The sequence below is a fragment of the Antennarius striatus genome, chromosome 4 (genome assembly GCF_040054535.1).
Source record: "Antennarius striatus isolate MH-2024 chromosome 4, ASM4005453v1, whole genome shotgun sequence".
NCBI lineage: Eukaryota > Metazoa > Chordata > Actinopteri > Lophiiformes > Antennariidae > Antennarius > Antennarius striatus.
In genome coordinates, this window is record NC_090779.1 from 15,565,548 (window position 1) to 15,581,269 (window position 15,722).

General features: G+C 42.6%; 1 protein-coding gene across 4 annotated transcripts in view; it reads left to right on the top strand.

Moving 5' to 3' along the window:
* abtb2b (ankyrin repeat and BTB (POZ) domain containing 2b) overlaps positions 1-15,722 on the top strand; it is a 39,557-nt gene extending 23,835 nt beyond the window's left edge. For 3 of the 4 annotated variants that reach the window (XM_068312849.1, XM_068312850.1, XM_068312851.1), the window contains 16 exons: positions 1,549-1,698; positions 4,140-4,350; positions 9,645-9,797; positions 10,023-10,188; positions 10,327-10,416; positions 10,585-10,686; positions 10,954-11,050; positions 11,629-11,764; positions 12,204-12,481; positions 12,570-12,748; positions 12,846-12,951; positions 13,276-13,378; positions 13,500-13,587; positions 13,865-13,933; positions 14,277-14,390; positions 14,540-15,722. In XM_068312849.1, the coding sequence (XP_068168950.1) occupies positions 1,549-1,698; positions 4,140-4,350; positions 9,645-9,797; positions 10,023-10,188; positions 10,327-10,416; positions 10,585-10,686; positions 10,954-11,050; positions 11,629-11,764; positions 12,204-12,481; positions 12,570-12,748; positions 12,846-12,951; positions 13,276-13,378; positions 13,500-13,587; positions 13,865-13,933; positions 14,277-14,390; positions 14,540-14,773 (2,276 nt within the window). In that variant the 3' untranslated portion in view covers positions 14,774-15,722. The remainder of the gene's footprint in view (positions 1-1,548; positions 1,699-4,139; positions 4,351-9,644; positions 9,798-10,022; positions 10,189-10,326; positions 10,417-10,584; positions 10,687-10,953; positions 11,051-11,628; positions 11,765-12,203; positions 12,482-12,569; positions 12,749-12,845; positions 12,952-13,275; positions 13,379-13,499; positions 13,588-13,864; positions 13,934-14,276; positions 14,391-14,539) is intronic. The other variant, XR_011035163.1, reaches the window with a different exon arrangement.

Genomic DNA, 15,722 nt, shown 5'->3' on the forward strand with positions numbered 1-15,722 from the left:
ATTTTTCATTTAATTTAAATATCACATATGCTTTTGTACATATATAGTGGACCCCACCATACAAAGTGAGCTGTGCCAGCTACTGCTGTCTGTATGCATGACAAAGCAGTGTGTTTGTGCAGCATTGTGATTTAGACAGCTTTTTTCAAGAACATTAACCGTGCTTTGTAAAATGAATACATCCTGCTGGTTAGTTCAGACTGAAGCTGTTTCGTTACACTCACTCATCAAAAACTACACAGCTTTGATTCACTTACCAAATTCTGGTCAAATTTAAATTTATTTCAGCTTTGACAAGTTCCTATTTATGTGGTAATATTTATAGGCCTGCCTTTGGCTTAAAAGTGTTCTCCTTTACTTTCCAAATTTAGTCCGCTCTTTATTTTTACCCAAAGTGTGTCTTCTATCACAGGGTGTTGAGAAGAAGTTGGGAATGCGGAGTCGAAGGATGGGAATGTTTCTTACACACATCAGAGGTTTTCTTTCATTTGATCTCTTTTAGAGTACTTAGCATGCCGGAAGCACATGGGAATGTCATTTTAGGGATGATAGCCCATCTTTTCCCTTTTGGGAGAGTTTGTGAAGAGGAAGATTTTTCCCAACATCCGTGTCCCCATTCATCCACCATGCATTTCCTCTGACCTGGCAGAGAGCTCACCTCCAAAGCCAAAGTGATGGTTAACCTCTGGGCAGTGAACTGTGTTCACCCCGACCAGCGGTCTGCGCTATAGCTGTTGATCTTAAACCACTGCTTACTGCACAAGATGGAGTTTAAGAGCCTTTTCAGATACACAAGATAGCAAACACAAGTCTGTGCTATTACCTTTACTTCTCACAGCTTTTACATTATTTTTGACATTTCTGCCGGAACGAGAAAAAAATCCTGTGAGTAATGCAAAAATTCTCTCCTCATCAACTGTTACTCTGACAACAGACTATCATGAAAAATAAAAGAGCAAACTGGGTGTGTAACAGGGTTTATCTGATATTACAAAGAGACGTCAATGCAGTTGTGCTTTTTTCCAATGAAAAACCATGTTGAATATGAACATGATGTGTTCTTCTCCACGTTACACATCCGTTTTGAAAGGGCTGGGTTGCCTGCCTGGATCTCCAGAGAGAATATTCAAAGAGGAAATACCACACATGTCCTCAATGGACAGTGGTGGTGATATTACATGGAGTAGATGGATTGTCCAGGAAAGGGGCATTCAGTCAAAATGTAATCCGACAAATCAACTACATTGATATATCTATTGGAAAAATGCAATGACTAAAAAAGTAGGTATGAAGGATGTGTGGTTGTTGGTTTGTAGTCTTCAGCACTCTGTGAAGTGAAGGCATCCTAAGTTTGCTTTCTCTTGTGTTTATCTGACTTGGGTGACATGGGTTATGTGACGTGGATTATAACTATGTAAACATCACTAGCAAGTGCTTTATCCCTTCTGTAAATGCACTACTGATTGATTATTATTGCTTCTTTGCACTGTTGTTAAAGTTATTATGTGAGTCGTAATGGATGTTCTTTCTCTTTCTTTGTCTCCATAGGTGTTCTGTCTCTCCCAGCTCATTTCAGTCCCTATACAGAGAACCAGCAGACGTCTGTGGACTGCAGGGAGGATGCCTATGCCCAGCTGGAGCTGAGGACTTTGGAGCAGTCCCTGCTGGCTACCTGTGTGGGCAGCATCTCTGAACTCAGTGAGTGCACAGAGTGTTCCAGTGTAGTGTATAAACTCCTGGCTCTATTTCATGTTAGCAGAATCCCTTCACATTAAGTGTCTACTCTGAGCTCTTTTAACAACACTGAAGCTACAAAACATTCTTGTTATTACATACAAGTAAACATTGGGAGTGATGAGGTATTGTCACATCCTTTAAACACTTGACCTTAGTGTGATCTTCAAATGGGTCTCTGGAGTGTAAAGAGCTATATGTGGTTTGTCTTGCAAATAGCAAGCACAGTCGCTATGTTTATTCAGTATATGGAGACAGTTATTTTAAGTAATCATCGGTTTGTTGACATTTTAGACCTAAACATGAATTTGGTCAGGTGATGATAGGTATTAAATTGTCAGTTTTCCATTGTCAGGCTTCATTTACACATGTAGTCAAGGGAAGTACAAAGCTAAGAGGGGTGATGTGACTTTTCACTCTCACTATAGGCGTCAACATGACAAATGCCTTGAAATATTTTAGCGTCTAAATGTCCACGTTTTGTACACATGAGGAACTTTTGGTTACCACGGAGATGTACACACATGCACACAGTCATACTGTTCACATAGTGTCTTTAAACTGGAGGTTGTCAAGTTGGCAAGTGATGGAGAGCTGGATAGAGGTCATAAAAAGTGAGAAAAAGTTGAAGGGGAGTGGAACGTTGGAGGTTGGAAAAGAAGGCAATTAAGTTTAAGGATGGAGTACAGGGCGGGTAAAGCAGGGTTGGGGAAATGATAGAGAGGTAGAGAGGTGCCATTTGTTCCACCAGCACAAGGCTACGTTCATACACCGCTGCCGTTAGTGAGACATTAAGAAAGTGTACACACTCAAACACAAGAGCACTCTTTCTCTCACTTGGTGAGTGGACTCTTTGTGCCACATCTCTCTTGTGAAATGAGACTGGGCTGTTCAGGGCAGGGCAGGCATCCTTCAGACTCATTCGCACCTACACACCTACAAACACACACACACACACACACACACACACACACACACACACACACACCAGCACGTAGGCCTTGGCACTCTGACCTCAGCCCAAGAGAGCAGGCAGACACAGGAGTATCTGTACTGAGCCCCACAGACCTCCCGGAGCCCTAGACTGGAATTGGCAGGACATAAAAACACACAACATACATAAACATGATTTATAACGAATGGCAGGATTCTGGGCATTCTGGCAAAATGTCCCAAAATATTGGCACTACAGTGTCAGCAAAGCAATTTACTGGATGTTTGGTGGTCTTCCCTGTGACCATTCAGTTAACTGGGAGAAATACTGAAGGTCAGGAGTGAACTATCCCAAATAAAATAAACTGTGCATTCAATCCTGTAGAACCAGTCAGGTATCTGGATCGCACATCCTCCGTCAAAAGCTTGTGGGAACATTTTATTTTATTGATTTTAATAATCATCTTCTAATTATCTTATTCTTAGAGATTTTAATCTTAAAACTTATCAGTATGTACAGTATACAAAATGTCATTTCTCAGATTATGAAATTCTCATCTGACATAAGGACTCAATAAAAGTTATGATCCAAGAAAGACATAATCCTTACCCTTCTGATCTCTGGAACTCGGCCTCAGGCCGCAATACAGGATAGCAAGCCTGGGAGAGGCTCTCCATCTTGGGCAAGAATTCCTGGGAGACCTCCTGGAGGGAGTGTTAGTGGTGGTTAACACAAAGGAGGCCCTTCAGCTTGATGTTGGGTCTGCTTTGGGAGGGCCACTTAAAACTTGCCCCCCTCCAAGTATCCCAGACCCCTTTATTACAGACGGACAAGCACAAATTTAAACGGATGAACTCCTGAGCCACAGTCCTCCTTGTTGGCCCCCACTCACAGTAATCTGGTTAGAAATTAACCCGGAGGTAATTATGCTAAATGAGCGATACACGATCCCAAGTTCAACCTAGATTCCCTCCGACCCCTCCTCCACATTGATTTCCTCAACAGTATTCCTGATGTGGTCCTCATGTTCACGCTGCTACCTATTTGTGTGTTCTGTTCTGTTTATTCAATTATCTTAATAATAAAGTTTCATGCATTATGCTGAATGTCTGGGGCTTCATGCAACGACTCATTGTTGTCCACTGAGCTCACTGTGTTGGTAACGTGATCTTCTGATAAGATACTTGTTTATCATATCTTTATCTCAGTACCAAAGGGTTTTCACACAGGTCAAATCACATTTAAACATTTAACTTAAAAGCCTGAAGTGTTTATACTGACCAGGGAGAACTGTTTTTATGGTTGTTGTTTTTTTTTTAAATCTCACCTAGCAATTCTTTTTAGGCCCACATACCACTGCAGTCATCGTTTATACTACATGAATTATTATATTCTCAAAACAAAAGAATGCTGTGTATTTATTGAACACATATCTGTTAAACTATTAAAGCATTTCCCATGTTTGTTCCAGGTGATTTAGTGTCCCGTGCCATGCACCACATGCAGCGCCTCAGCTCAGTGCGTCCAGGACTGAGCCCGGCCCGACACACCCGTCCCCAACAGCCCGTGTCCTGGTCGCCGGACGCCCTCCACACCCTTTACTACTTCCTGCGCTGCCCACAAATGGAGTCCATGGAGAATCCCAACTTAGACCCCCCTCGCATGGCACTGATCAAGGAGAGGTGGGAGTCATGCTTGACTGTTGTAGATTTTCTCAAAAGTGTTTAAATAGCTGAAACAACAGTTCTAATCTAAAGCGGTGCTGTCTATCATGCTTATTTTTTGCTTTTGCTTCTGCCCTGAAAAAGTTAAGTTCACACTATTCTTACTTCTCCTTTCATTCATTCATTGAAATAGATTTCATTTGGTCCATGAGGTTGACAGAAATATGAATAATGCCAGCAGTTCAGACAAGAGTCAAACATACAGTTCTTCCCTCAGAAACTGACAAAAAGCTTCTAATTGAATCAGCGGTTTCTTCAGAGGCTGCATTTTTCTTTCTGAACACTCACTAATCTCATTGTCCTCTGATCACTGAAGTCCTAATTTTCTGTTGGGAAATTACAGGTGAGTAAGACGCACCAGCTGTTAAAGCTGGTATGGTAGATGGGAAGTGCTCCCGACGAGCGTTAATTAGGTAGAAGATGGTGTTTTTAAGAGATGCAAGAGGTGTTAATGGTCTGTTATTTATCCAGGGTACCCTCAGATACTCTGCTTTGTACAAGAGTTTTATGAATGTCAGTGGATCTAAGTTAATGGTCACCTTTTCTTTCACTCTTCAGATAAATAGTTGGAAATGTTTGGAAAGCCTGAATGAAATGTAGTGGAGCACAAATTTATTCTGAGGTTTCTTGTTTTTTTTTTCAGCAGGGTACTTGATCATTTTGAAAATGATTCCTGGCTTTAAATAAGGACATTTTTGTGTTGCTGGTTTCCCACGGAAGGAACAGCCTTGACTCTTTTCCGCCATAATGAATTGATATGAAATATGAAGGTCACGCATAACTGCTCACCACTGTCCAGTTCAGGAGTGGGGATGTTTCACCAACATGATTTAAATGAGATTTCAGAGAAGTTATATGTTAAAATGTCAGTGGAAATTGTTCCTGTATGAGTAAAGGTTAATTACATTTTTAAACAAATGTATGGAGGGCTGTGTAAAGTTAACACTACAAATGAGATGCATCCCCTCTTCTATGTTTGTCTTCCTAAAGTAATGCTTTGACTTCTAGAAATTCACATTTATAATTGTCCTATTGTGATGGGCAGCTCGGTGACGCAGTGGGTAACGCTGTCACTGCACAACAAGGCGAGTCCGGGTTCGAGTTCCATTCTGTGCGGAGTTTGCATGTTGTCCCCGTGTCTGCGTGGGTTCTCTCCGGGTTCTCCGGTTTCCTCCCACCTCCAAAACATGCACTTCAGGTTAATCGTCCATTCCAAATTGCCCATAGGAGTGAGTGAGTGTGTGTGTGTGTGTTTGTATGTCTGTGTGTAGGTCCGCGGTTTGCTACACGTCACGCCCTATGCCAGCTTGGATGGGCTCCAGCTCACCAAGACCCCCGCAAGTGGATGAAGTGGGCAGGAAAATGAATGAATGAATGTCGTGATGCAGAGATGATCATGCTTGAGCATTTATTGAAACAATGAGTTGCTGAAATGCACATCCATATGAGTGTGTGTGTGTGTGTGTGTGTGTGTGTGTGTGTGTGTGTGTGTGTGGGTGTGGGTGTGGGTGTGGGTGTGGGTGTGGGTGTGTGTGTCCACACAAAGCCACATGGCTCTTCAACATTTAAGAATGAAGCGATGCTGTGTGAGTGAGATGTGCTTTCCTGTAGCATCAAAGAGAACAGAGCTGCATGTCTAAAACTCTTTTCTCCCTATCCTCGCTGCATCCTAGAAGTCTTCAGATGTTTTTCATGTGTGTAATAAGTCAGTCCGGTCTATATGTGCAGGATGAAATGATTTAGCATCATGCTATACTGTATATGTGAAACATGTGCAACATTCTGCGTTTTGTTCCTTCCCTTCCCATCATGCCTGTATGCCTCTCAGTGTGATGTGTTTAGTTTTTGTAAATGTTAACATGCATGTCAGACTCAGGTTGGAGAGTGGAGTGTTCAAACCTGGCAGTGATTACAATGTGAGTGAGCTTAGTATGATACAGATTCCTCTCCTTCAATGGGCCTCTCAATCGCTCTGGCTCGACTGAAAGCTTTATAAAATCTTTGGTGGAAACCCAAACCCACCAGATCTGTGTGGGCCACATCATTAAACATTATATGGAGCCTGGTGAGAGACTTAGTGCAAAATCCTTGAGACAAAGACGGACGCCAGTTTTGTGATGAACCACAAAAGCCAGTGTCTCATTTATAAAACAGGATCCTGAATAAAATGCACATCGGATTTATAAAACCAAGTTTTTCCTGTCTCCAGAATATTCAGATGACTGGCCAGAGTTTAAGCACTGATGCAAACAGTTTACTTTTATAGATCTTGTGTGGCTCTCTGGATCTCTTGTGTGGAAATCACCTTCAACCTTAGTATAGTTTTAGTCATCGCTGATGTACCAGAGTATTAAACTGAGAAGGTTAGAGGGCCTACATATTCACTGATCTGCATTCACTTGCTGCTCTTTGAGCCATAGCATAGAAAAAGGCAGCCTTCATTAGTACTGAAAGTTGTCATGCAATCTTTTTAAGGGTGGAATCACAACCATACACAAGTGCGTCTAGACACTCTGCACACTCTGACTCCAGTCCTTCTGTTTCCATCAGTGCATGAAAAGGAGCAGTAATGGATAGATGTGTTTTGTGATAAGAAGTAGCCTTTGGAGTTTCTATGTAACCACAGATACATCAGATACTGTTCCATTCCCTCTAAGGGAGCCTTTATGAGTGTAATCTGAGTCTAGATCAGTGGTTAGCTTTGACCCTTTGACTCACGTGCTGGGGGTCTACTTTTGGATCCGATTGAAGTTTCTTGCACATGGAACTTAATCACAGTGGCTTCAGGATACACTTCAGATTGGACTAATGAGAGCTGTGAATCTTCGGTTTTGTTGCCTACTGGGGAGCAAAAGGCTTCACTTTTCATGTTGGACAATTTAGAGTTCAAAACCACCTGACCACACTTTAATCACCAGCCAGGTGTTTGTGAGAAAGGCTGCATCAATCAGAGCTAGGCGTGTGTGCGTGTGTGCGTGTGTGTGTGTGTGTGTGTGTGTGTGTGTGTGTGTGTGTGTTTCTGTATTTCCCTGTTCCCAGCATGTAGCCTCAGCATGTGAGATCACTAAGCTAGCCAGAAGCATCTCGTTTCAGTGCGAACAGGAGGCTCAACTTTGATGTCACACACTCTCTGGTCAAGCTAGCGTTGTGCTGGGGGCAAAATCCAGAAAGTGGGATCAGATAGGAAGCGTATGGTCAGTTATAGGGAGAGAGGTCCTGGAAAATAGGAGAAATGAATTGTGGGATAGGGGCCAGGGATATGTAGGTGATGGTACTGAAATGCTCCATCTACCTGGAGTCATTTGTCAGATAGATGTATACACGTATGGCCCTGTGTAAATCACACACACACGCACGCACGCACTCACGCACGCACACACACACACACACACACACACACACACACACACACACACACACAATAAAGGTTAAGTGGTACAAAACTCCAGCTGAAAGTAATTGAGTGGGAAATCATTATTTCTTGCACTTAAAAGAAACCACTACATTTATTATGTTCATGATTTTGATGCTCACAAAATCATGGACTGTAAAATGCTGATAGATAAAGTGAAGGGTGGGTAAAATCTCTCAGATGGATCAATAAGCAATAAGTGTTAAAAGCTTGATATGGCTGTTTGGAAAGGCTTCACTTCTAGATAAGCGCCAGCGCTGAGTGCACAGCCGGAGGTAAGCATGCTGTAAAATACAAGGGTGGTTCGGGCCTCATGTCATTCACCAATGCTTATTTGAACCAACAAACTCCCATGCAGCCCAGTCTGTCTTAAGTGGAGTGTAACATTGATTCTAAGGCATGCTGCCCTAACTCGCCACAGAAACACCACTTTCTTATCACTCTACACTATTGTCAAACTGCCACCAAACCCCCTTCATCAGTAAGACATATCCCACCTGCCTCCCTCCCAGCCATTTCCCCAACAGTCCCTCCAGCCTTATATACACCCATCAGATGCATGTAACATCCCCCCCATCCCAAGAGCCCCTTGACTGCTTGTTAACTGCCTGAGCGACAGCAGGGTCCATCCTCCTGAGTGATTACTCGCTGATTGCAGTGAAGTAATGTTTGAATACCGAGAATAGAAGTGTTGGACAGACGTGTGTCCACTGGTCAAAAGTCAGATAAGGATTAGATTATTTTTAACTAAAAGTTTATTAAAGTCAGTTAAAATAAAAATTAAAAAAAATGATACTATTTATGAGCGGCACATATTGTATCATCTTATGAAACCCTCCAAACACATTCACCGTCTGAAAGCTTTGGATACAATGGAGGACATCCATTCTATAATATACATTATTAACAAGGCGCTGATGACAAGGAGTGCTGCACAGAAGGAAACCACAGGTATCTACACAAAGTAAACGCAGTGTGGAAAAATCATGGCACTCCAGGGGTCGTAGTGATCATTAGCAGTAACTACAATCTCTGCAGCGCGCACACTGCAGAGCCACATGCCTACATGCTGGTCGCTCTTTTGACTCCATTTGTATTCATGATAATTCACTGGAGTGTTTGCATCTCATCTAAACAAAGGTGAAGCCACAACTAACTGTTAACATCACAGCAGGAGAAAGGCAGCTCAGTAACTCGAGATAACAAGCAGATGAGGTTCAAACAATCATCAATAGGATCACAAGCAAACAAGAATAAAAATTACAGCAATGTGTCAATGTTTACAGGCACATTCAATTCACATACGGTCAAAGACGAGACGAGATTAATGCAAGATAACAGCCAGACTCGGTGTCACAGAGAGCCATATCAGCTGTAAAAACAAAACAAAAACAAGAACAAGAACAAAGACATTCAGAGTGTCAGGTAGTTCTGTTGTCTTTATTTCCTTTACTGATGTATCCTCCTTTGCTTGTCCACAAATGAAGTTTTATTTTCTTGCCTCCCTTCTAACTGTCTATTGTTTTACAAAAGAATTTGGGCCTTTTTTGTTTAACTCTGTTCTCCTTTCTTGGAGACTGACAGATACGTGTGATTATTAGACCGAGGGTTTCATTCTTCGGTGATTACATATGTGCGTGTTGAAACGTGACTCACTGTGAACTGGTCAGGGTGGGGGAAACACTGCCAGACACACATAAGTCATCCGGTTGAAGACATTTATGACTTCCCTCTCAACATGACTGGATCATGAGCCGTGTGTCTGAAAAGTCCTGGTTTACTGGAGGAGGTGCTTCAAGTGAAGTGAAACCATTTATGTTCTTTTTTCTTTTTTTTTCAGACCATTCTTATTACTGCCACCTCTGATGGAGTGGATGAGAGTCGCCATTGTTCATGCTGAGCATCGCAAGAGTTTATTGGTGGACAGTGATGATGTCAGACAAACTGCCAGACTGCTCCTTCCAGGACTGGATTGTGAACCCAGACAGCTGAAGTAAATGAGACACATGAGTGTACTTCCTGATGCTTTTTCCAAACTGGATTTGACCACATTACCCTTACCTAACTCATACAACAACATATAGCTCTATAGGCTTGTAACGTAACTTGTGAGTGTGCTGTAGATTAATGACTGTTTGCGTAAAATGACGCGTACTTCATGTTGCTCTCAGGGTCTAGTGCCGCTTTTTATTTTTGTTTACGTCTCTGCTTCCTTCAGGCCTGAATGCTGCTTTAGTTCCTTCAAGCGTCTGGACTCCAAAGCTGCCACCGACAAGTTCCATCTAGACTTAGGTTTTCGGATGCTCAACTGTGGACGCACGGATCTCATTGGTCAAGCCATCGATCTGCTGGGGCCAGATGGGGTTAACAGCATGGATGACCAGGTACCGAACATCTGTCTTCTGCTGTGTGTGCATTTTTTTTAAATATATAGTATATGTATGGATATTTGTACTGGTGGTATTTCTTATATTTCTTACTCCTATGTCTTGCGTCTGTTGCAACGTCTGTTCGTGACTCAGGGGATGACACCACTGATGTATGCCTGTGCAGCTGGAGACGAGGCCTTAGTCCAGATGCTGATCGATGCTGGGGCCAACCTTGACGTGGCGGTGAGTGTGTTTCAATGATTACTATGTAGGTCCAGTTGTACCCGGGGGATCTCTCAGATAGAAAGAATCACAGAAGCTGTCCTGAAGGTGATATATCACTGTAGTTATGTCCAAATGGTTTTGTTTTGTTTTTTTATCTCGGGGTGTAACAACAGTTTGTTCTACCAGGTTCCAATATGCTCCCCAAAACACCCCTCTGTGCATCCAGATAGTCGGCACTGGGCGGCCCTCACCTTTGCTGTGCTGCATGGACACATCTCTGTGGTTCAGGTTGGAAAAACACACACACAAACACACACACACGAACACCCTGTGTGGTAAGAGTACAAGCCCTTTATTTGCCTGTTGTACTGTTTACTTAAGAGAAAAATTGTCTGCGGGGGGGCAGACAATAAATCTAAGTTCCCCTGAGCTACTTATGGATGTGATTTCATAGTGTAAAAACTTGAGTGACAAATGAGGTCAGAGGTTAGACCATAAATGAGTTACAGGATGTCAAACATTGTGTGGTCTAACAGATGTGCTTTGTATCTCCAGCTACTTTTGGATGCAGGGGCCAATGTGGAGGGGGCCGCGGTCCGCAACGGGCAGGAGAGTACAGCAGACACCCCGTTGCAGCTGGCTTCAGCAGCAGGTGGGCAAACACTCACACACACACACACACACACACACACACACACACACACACACACACACACACACACACACACACACACACACACACACACACACACACACACACACACACACACACACTACAAGACAGTAATTTATGAAGTCTAAATAAAGGATTAACGCTAACAATGTAGTAACAATGGAGAAGTGTCCAGCAGTAGTGACCCTCTGCACACTAATAACTCTCATTTATCAGTCATGAATACTGTGGTGTGCTTTTTACCAAGGCTAGTGGAGGATTAAGTTATGAATGACCCATTGGCTGGATGGAAGGAGAAATGAGAGGGTGCATGAAGGCGTAGTGAAAGCAACAGTTCTACCCGCGGTTATTTAGAAGTCTCTGGGCCACATTCCTCTGTGGTATCATCTGAAAGCCACACACAGCTGTAGTAAAAGAGACACATGCTCCACATAGCAGCAATGACAGTGTGTAAATATTGCTGTTGGTGAATGCATCAGCTTGTTTGATAAATGTGAATCTCTCCCTCCCATCAGATCAAAGTAAAACAATTAAAAATGCTTGATATGTCATCGTAGGTAATTATGAGATGGTGAGTTTGCTGCTCGCACGAGGCGCAGACCCTTTATCGAAGACCCACGATGGGAACGCCCTGACATCATCCCTCTATGAGGACATGAACTGCTTTAGTCATGCTGCTGCACACGGACACAGGTACGCATCCTGAAGACGTTGCTCACAATCCGCCTGTTTCTGAACTCAAAGAAGGAAGTTAAATAAAGGATAGCCAAGTCAGCAACCTGTAATACTAGACTCTGAAGAAATTCATTTTTCTTATCATGCCATCAAATGCAAGATCTTAAAAATATGAACCAAATTCAGGATATCTTAATAGTATGAGACCATCTGTCCCTTAACACCAAATGGTTTCCTAAACCTCTGCACCTGTTCACTTTGTGAATGTGTGAACAGAATGTAGACTCAACACTTCACATTCCAGAGTGAAGGTGACAGATTATGTAATCATACCAAAGGGAGCTGAGGTACAACAATGCATGCATGTGATGCAGCTTGAACACAAAGTGTTGGTTTCATGCTCTTTCTGTCCCACCATTCTTGCCCCCGCACCCCTCCTTCCCATTTATCTTGTCAGGAACGTGCTGAGAAAGCTACTGACTCAGCCCCAGAAAGTCAAAGAGGATGTCCTGTCTCTGGAAGAGATCTTAGCTGAAGGCGTTGAGGGTGAGGAGGTTAGGATCTGTCCTTTCCTCCCCGTCTCCCCACTCCCCACCCCTTCCTCTGGCCCTGGAGCTTTGCCAGAGGTGGGCATAGCTCGGCTCTGCAAGGCCAGGATGAAAGCCTTGCAAGAGGCTAGTTACTACAGCGCTGAGCACGGCTACCTGGATGTCACCATGGAGCTACGAGCTTTGGGTACGCGTCGAATTATGAACGAGTATTTGCTTACCTGTCAAACTGAGGTTACTTTGTAGACTAACCATTTATTTGTGCTCTGGCTTAGGCGTCCCGTGGAAACTCCACGTGTGGCTGGAATCTCTGCGTTGTGCCCAGCAGCAATCCAGAGCAGGAGTCACCCTGTCGTTGCTCAGAGAGTTCACCACCATCAGAGAGGAGGATTACTGCGAGGAGCTGGTCACTACAGGCCTGCCCCTTATGTTTAATATCCTACGCACCACCAAGGTACCATCAAATGCAATATGTCTGCTCCTCTTCCACTTCATTCTAATTTAAATGTGTGATGTAATGCCCTCCTTCCTGTTCACTCTCTCCATGCAAGAATGATGCCATCATACAGCAGCTGGCTGCTATTTTTAGCCACTGTTTTGGCCCAGCTCCTCTTCCAGCAATCCCTGAGATGAAGACAACTCTGTCAGCGCAGTTAGGTATGAAAACTCTTTGTGTTGAGATTTTTAGATGAATTTTTTTCGCTGATTAATCTTCTTCAAGGATTTGAGGCCCCAGATAGAAGGAATAAGCAAAATCATGGGATAGTCAATAACGCACAGTTGAAGTTCAGCTCCTGCATACACTAAAATCAAATATGGATGCATTGGATTCCCAGTATCCACAGATGTGCAGTTTTATGTCACTACATATTTGGTTTTGTGAGTCGCACCTCTTGCCTGCTTATAACAGAGGACTCTCTGGCTCCACTAAACATATGCATTGTAAATGGAGTCGTAAGGTACGGATGTCTTTTCCTACAGACCCACATTTCCTGAATAACAAAGAGATGTCAGATGTGACTTTTGTGGTGGAGGGCAAACCATTCTATGGCCACAGAGTGTTGCTGATCACAGCGTCTGACAGGTAGGCAGAACACTGTACCAGACAGAAAAACACAGTATGTAAATCTGCTCAGTGTCATTTTAAAAGAAACAAGAAAAATCTACTGAAGGTTTTGACCACAGTATTGGTTTTCTTCTTTTAGATTCAAGTGTCTGCTGGCATCCTCTGGACCTGACGGAAGCCCCAACAAGAGGATAGAGATTAGTGAGGTCAAATACAACATCTTCCAGGTAACAAATATTCTCGTACAATATTAAAATCTAATAGTATTAAAAGCAGTGCAGTCAAACAGGAGTCAAGACAGATGTGGCTTATGTTTTCTCTGGAGGGTCCTGTTGGGTTTCTCTGTCTGTTAAAGCACTTAACAGATTAATTACTATACAAATAAAGGCTGTTATTAAGCGCTATACAAATAAAGGTTGATTGATTGATTGATTGATTGACGAACAGAAAATTGGTGATACTGAACTGATTCGTTCCTAAATGTATCCCTTGACCTGTCTGCAGATGATGATGTCATACTTGTACTGTGGAGGAACGGAGTCACTGAAAACTAATGTTTCTGATTTACTGGAGGTGAGAATCATCACCAGATTCTGAAACAAGTTCATCGGATAAAATGATTGCATCTCATGTGTCAACAGAAGATTCTGATGAGTGTGGTGCAATTCATATACCAAGAGTAAAACACTGCAACTAGATAAAAGGCATTTGTAATACAGGAAATATAAACAACATTTACTGCTTATAATGAAGTTTATATTTATTACAACAGTATATTGCAATGTGAAACTGCTTGCATGCAAAGCAACACCATACAGTACATAGAATAATTCATTATATTCTGTAGAATAAACTATTTTATCTAATTTGAGGAATCATTTCTCCAGCGCCAACATTTTCTTGTTTTCTGCTGCAGTTGTTGTCAGCCGCTAGTCTGTTCCAGCTGAGTGTGCTGCAAAGACACTGTGAACTCATCTGCTCTCAACACGTTAACCTGGATAATGTAGTCAGCATCTATAAGACAGCCAAGGTAACACACACACACACACACACAAACTGGATGAGGATCTGCTATAATGTGAATTTCCTACCAACAAGCTGTGCTCTATCTTAAAATTAAAAAAAAAAAAGAAAACAACAAAACTATTTCTTAACAATTTCCTCATCTCCTTTTCGCAGGTCCATGGTTCGCTAGAGCTGAGCTCTTTCTGTGAAGGTTTCTTCTTGCAGCAGATGCCTGTTCTACTGGAGAGAGAAGACTTCAGAAGCCTGCTGTTGGGGCCCCCAGGGGCCCGACAAGGGAACATCTCTGCTGCTACGCTGGTTCACGCCCGGGGAGACTCACCTGTGGAAGAGCTGGAAGCCACCCTGGCTCAGCGATTACGCTCTCTCCACGTCACCTCCCGCGTTTGAGGACAACAGCTGCTTCAGCTGCTCTGCAGAGAAGACTGAAGGTGGAAGAACGTGGCATCTTATTACTGATACGCAACTGCAGAAGTGCTCCAAGTAGTTTTTGTACAGATTTTTTTTTTTGGTAATATCTGATCATGTCTCTGATAAAACGGAACTTGCACAGTCCTCTGAGACTGGGATGCAGAGCGGTTATTTGGTAGCAGATAGACCATTTTCTGTAGACAGGTCAGTACTGTATGTCCCTTTGTAGTGCCACACACTCCATCATTTCTAAATGTATAGAATGTTTCATGGGAAAAATGCACAATGTGATGATTTTCTTGAAAGGCTTGGAAAACTTTCATGGAGAAACAACAGATGAGCACACGTGGAACACAGAATTATGCAACACTGCTGCCCTCTGATGGACAGAACCGACAGAGATAATCATGCTGGATCAATAGCGCTCACCTTGAACCTACAGTAAATATAAAGAAACAACAGACTGCAGCATCGATTCATCAATAAAGTTAGGCTGCCATGCTGGATTTTTGGCTTCGTCAAACTAATACTGCAGACTGGGAGGAAGGAAATAGATGCATTGATGCAAGTGTCGGATTACCAAGAGTATTTTTTGTGACTGTTTTTTATTTTCTATTTTAAAATAGTATGACCTGAGAAACAAAACACTTAAGTGGGATGGATATTTTCTATTTAATGAGAAAAAGATGTGAGAGTATTTATCGGGTTGTTCCCTTTTTATTGTGTTTTTGATTTATAATCCATGCAATTAATATTATTGTTAAAAAGTTGCTTTTGTGTAGCGGCTGTTTCTCCAGGTACACTATTAACAGTTAATTAAGCTTATGTATGCTGAGGTTTAAGGTTTCTACAGAGCAGAATCCAATGTGGGAATTGGAATGCATAAAATCTGTTTTAATGCTGAATACGTAATAAACCTGGCAAACGA